General features: G+C 54.3%; 1 protein-coding gene across 2 annotated transcripts; it reads left to right on the forward strand.

The window, feature by feature from the left end:
• The first annotated feature begins 65 nt into the window (after nt 1-65).
• On the forward strand, nt 66-3,003 carry LOC121026479 (zinc finger protein OZF-like). Of its 2 annotated transcripts, XM_040469323.1 has the most exons (3): nt 66-530; nt 717-830; nt 1,761-3,003. In XM_040469323.1, the coding sequence occupies exons 1-3, from the start codon at nt 335-337 to the stop codon at nt 2,975-2,977; spliced, it is 1,527 nt and encodes a 508-aa protein (XP_040325257.1). In that variant the 5' UTR covers nt 66-334; the 3' UTR covers nt 2,978-3,003. The 2 variants fall into 2 exon arrangements, with proteins under 2 accessions (XP_040325257.1, XP_040325258.1); XM_040469324.1 differs by lacking the exon at nt 717-830.
• Nucleotides 3,004-4,131: the final 1,128 nt, after the last annotated feature.

Below are 4,131 nucleotides of genomic sequence, written 5' to 3' on the forward strand. Positions count from 1 at the left end.
ACTGTGCACGGGAGGGAGAAGGGCGTGAAGTCCAGCGGCGCCATTATTCTTGAGGGCAAAGGGTTTCTAGCGCCCGTGCGGGGAGGGGGTGGGGTGAGCGAGCTTCTTGCGCGCTTCCACTGTGGCAGAAGGCATCCTCCGATGCTCTAATCCGGGTCCATGTAGGACCTGTAAGAATAACACCTTAGGGGGTTGCGCTGGTCCCACGAGAGGCTGGTCCTGGTGCCCTTCGGGCTTCCTCGGCGGCGCCCTGGGCCCGAGGAACGACCAGGTTTGGTCCCGCGGCGTCCAGAACCCCGGGCCCGCCGGCGAACGGGGGAACAGCGCTGGACCCATGGCGCCGCCCGGGGCCCCGCGCCTCGCCGGCGAGCAGGGGGAGGCCCACCCAGAGCGAGGGAAGCCGGGCGCCTTGAGCTTCGCAGACGTGGCCGTGTACTTCTCTTCGGAGGAGTGGGGCTGTCTGCGGCCAGCCCAGAGGGCCCTGTACCGGGACGTGATGCGGGAGACCTACGGCCACCTGGGCGCGCTCGGTGAGGCCCGGCCCGCCCCCTTCTCCCCCTTTTTGTGACACGGAGGTTTTTAGACTTCTGGTGTGGACGCGTCCAAGTGTCTGTTATTAAGGAGGGTCTTCTCCGCTAGGGTCCGGAGGCTGTGTCCCCCGCCTTGGCTGGGCTCCATCCTCTCACCCTGTCCGCTGTTGGCCTCTTCTCCCCTAGGATTCGCAGGCCCCAAGCCCGCCCTCATCTCCTGGATGGAGAGAAAGAAGGAGGCGTGGAGCCCGGAGGCCGAGGATCCCGAGGACAGGGCGAGGCACCCAGGATATGGGATAGGTGAGGAAAGTGGGGCTGAGCTGGAAGTCACCCTCTCTTGGGAGCGGGTCCCGGGCAGGAACTTTCCCCTGGCAGTCTCCTTGCAACACACAGCCCAGTTAGTGAGGATCTTCTGAACCTTCACTTCCAAATTTCCCTTTATCAGACCTGGTGCCTTCCTTACATCAAGGATAGCTGGGTAGGGGGGAAGAGAAGGGGGGGGGGGGTAGAATTTATTGAGCCTTCCTTCTCTATGTGCCCAGAGCATTTGCATGCCTCAGAAAGGGGCCAGAAGTTCACTTAGTGAAATTGTTAGTTTTGGCCCAGGTGGTGACTGCTGTGTGTGTGTGTGTGTGTGTGTGTGTGTGTGTGTGTGTGTGTACGTGTATTTATTATTTATTTTAAGATACAGAGCACAAGCAGGGGAGGGGCAGAGAGAGAGGAATAGTGAGAATTCCAAGCAGGCTCTGCATTGCCAGCACAGAGCCTGCTGTGGGGCTCAAACTCACGAACCTCGACATCATGACCTGAGTGGAAATCAAGAGTTGGAGGCTTAACCGACTGAGCCACCCGGAGCCCCTGTGACTGCTGTTTTTGTATACACTGACCTGTGGTCCATTCCAGTGCCTTGAGAAATCTCTATCCCTACTGAAATGCCTACTTTTAGGGGCTTTAATGTGGCAGGTGATTGCTTATTTTTGACAGGCAGTACTATCCGTCACCTTCTGACAAAACTGTAATTTTCCAAGCCCTAAATGAGGGGGGTGGGGTGGGGAAGGCCATGGAGTGGGGAGCTGCTGCCTTAGATGAACCCGGGGGCTCTGAAACAGGGAATACACCAGAGAAACAGACTGCTGCTCCCTTCACCTACATCTCCCCATGGTGAGAGAAAACACAGGCGGGGGCATGCAGGCACTCAACTCTTTGGTTTCAATTCTCTCGTCTCTTTAGAAAGCAAGAAAAAGAAGAATGAACCAAGCAGTAGAATCAGGGCCAAGGAGCTGGAGGACCCCCCTGTGAAGAACGGGCCACTGATGAAGGCCAGGTTGGTTCCTGGTTTTAGAGACTGCAGCCATTCATTGCCTCAGGTCTCCTCTGACACGGGACACCAGTGCACCGAGACTCCCAAGAGGCCCTACCCCTGCCTGGAATGTAGCCGTTCTTTCAGCTACCCCTCCCTCCTAGCCAGCCACCAGCGGGTCCACTCTGGGGAGCGGCCCTTTCCCTGTGACCAGTGTGGACGCTGCTTCCGCCAAAGAGGCAATCTGGCTGTTCATATGCGCATACATACAGGGGAGAAGCCCTTCTCCTGCCCAGACTGTGGGAGGCTCTTTGCCTACCCCTCGATGCTGGTCAGACATCGGCGAATCCACTCTGGAGACCGTCCATATGTCTGTGGGCCTTGTGGGGTTCAGTTCTCCCAGAGGGCTCACCTGGTCCAGCACCAGCTGCTTCATACAGGGGACAAGCCTTATTCATGTCCGGATTGTGGCCGCTGCTTCCGCCAGACGGGGGCCCTGGCCATCCACAGACATAGACATGGTGGGGAGAAGCCATATGTGTGTACTGAGTGTGGGCGCCACTTTACACATCCTTCGCTCTTGGCTATCCACCAGCGCACCCACACGAGGAAGAAGCCCCATATCTGTTCTGACTGTGGTCGGGGCTTTGCCTACCCCTCCCTCCTGACCAATCACCAGCGGGTCCACTCTGGTGAGCGCCCCTACCCTTGTGCACATTGCGGTGCCCGTTTTGCCCAGCAAAATAACCTGCTTCAGCATCAGCTCATTCACACAGGCGAAAAGCCCTATGAGTGCCCTGATTGTGGCCGCTGCTTCCGGCAAAGTGGCTCTCTGGCTATCCATAGGCGCACACATACAGGGGAGAAGCCCTACTCCTGCCCTGAGTGTGGGCACCAATTTACCTCTTCGTGTGTCCTCAACAGTCACAGGCGTGTCCATTCTGTTGAGAGGCCCTTCCCCTGTTCCCAGTGTGGGAAAACCTTTAAACGAAAGAGTGCCCTGGAAGCCCATCAATGGATCCATCGCACACGCAGGACAAGTCAGAGGGGCGCCGGATCTCTGTTACAACCTCCAGCCCGAGCTTCTGTCCCTGAGGGTCAGGAACCGTCAGTACACTTCCGGCATTTTCCTGATATGTTTCAGTAGTGCGAGTGTCTGAGTTCAGCAGCGTGAACAAGTGAGTGTTTTAAGATTCTCCCTGATCAAGTGTTGGGAAGGAGGTGCACAGAGGGCATAGGAGGGGTAGGAGAGGGGAGGAAAAGGGAATCAATCAAAAAGGAGATAGTGGGGGCTGAGCCACATCTAGAGTCTGTGAGTGACCTGGAGCTGAGAGGGAGGACATCCAGAGGGAGGCACCATCCAGGAAAAGCATGAGTCTCCTCCAATCCACTCCCAGCACCAACTGCTGACCTCTGAGCTTTCAGCTCCCAGTTTTCCCTAACTCTAGAACTCAGGAGTTCAAATCTTAATTTGGACCAGAAGCCAAAATGGAAGAGGAGGATCATAGGCTTTGAGCCAGTTTATCCCATGTTCAACCTTGGTGCATCTTGCGTCATCAACATCTTTCTATAAAATAAGTACATGAATCCGGCCCCCAAGGTGGTTGTGAGGATTAAATAACATATATTCAGTTAAAACTGTCTAGTACAATACTTTTTGCTGTATATATCCTCCCAAGCTTTGCAGGTAGAGTTGTTTGAATATTGTCTAATCATCCCTGCTGAAAACAACTCTTTCAATGTGATTTTCGTGGCTTAAAAAAATTTTTTTTAAATGTTTATTTTATTTTTTGAGAGAGATACAGGGCTCCAGTTGGGGAGGAGTAGAGAGAGAGGGAGATACAAAATCTGAGGCAGGCTCCCTGCTCTGAGCTGTCAGCACAGAGCCCTACCACGGGCTTGAATTCACCAGCTGGGAGATCATGACCTGAGCCTAACTAAGTCAGATGGTTAACCGACTGAGCCATCCAGGCACCCCTCGTAGCTCTTTTCTATATTTCAGCAAGTTATAAACTATTAATGCCTTTGTTTTTCCCCCAAGTGATTCAATGCTTATTTTCTCTGTGCTCAACTCAGAAGTGAGAGACTGTCTCATAATTCCCTGGAGTATGTGAGAACTACCACACTGGCTTAGGCATCCATGCCTTTGCTTACATATTATGTGTCCCTCTCACGGGGTTGTAAGTACCGCTGAGAGCAATCACCCTTAGAGCCACCTCTTTCCAGTCCCCAGCATCATGTTTGGAGATGCCACGTTTAATCACATCAGACAGGAAGAGCTGCGGGGGCTCAAGGACTACA

Source organism: Herpailurus yagouaroundi, unplaced genomic scaffold (assembly GCF_014898765.1).
Source record: "Herpailurus yagouaroundi ecotype Mexico unplaced genomic scaffold, PumYag 111403, whole genome shotgun sequence".
NCBI classification, from domain to species: domain Eukaryota; kingdom Metazoa; phylum Chordata; class Mammalia; order Carnivora; family Felidae; genus Herpailurus; species Herpailurus yagouaroundi.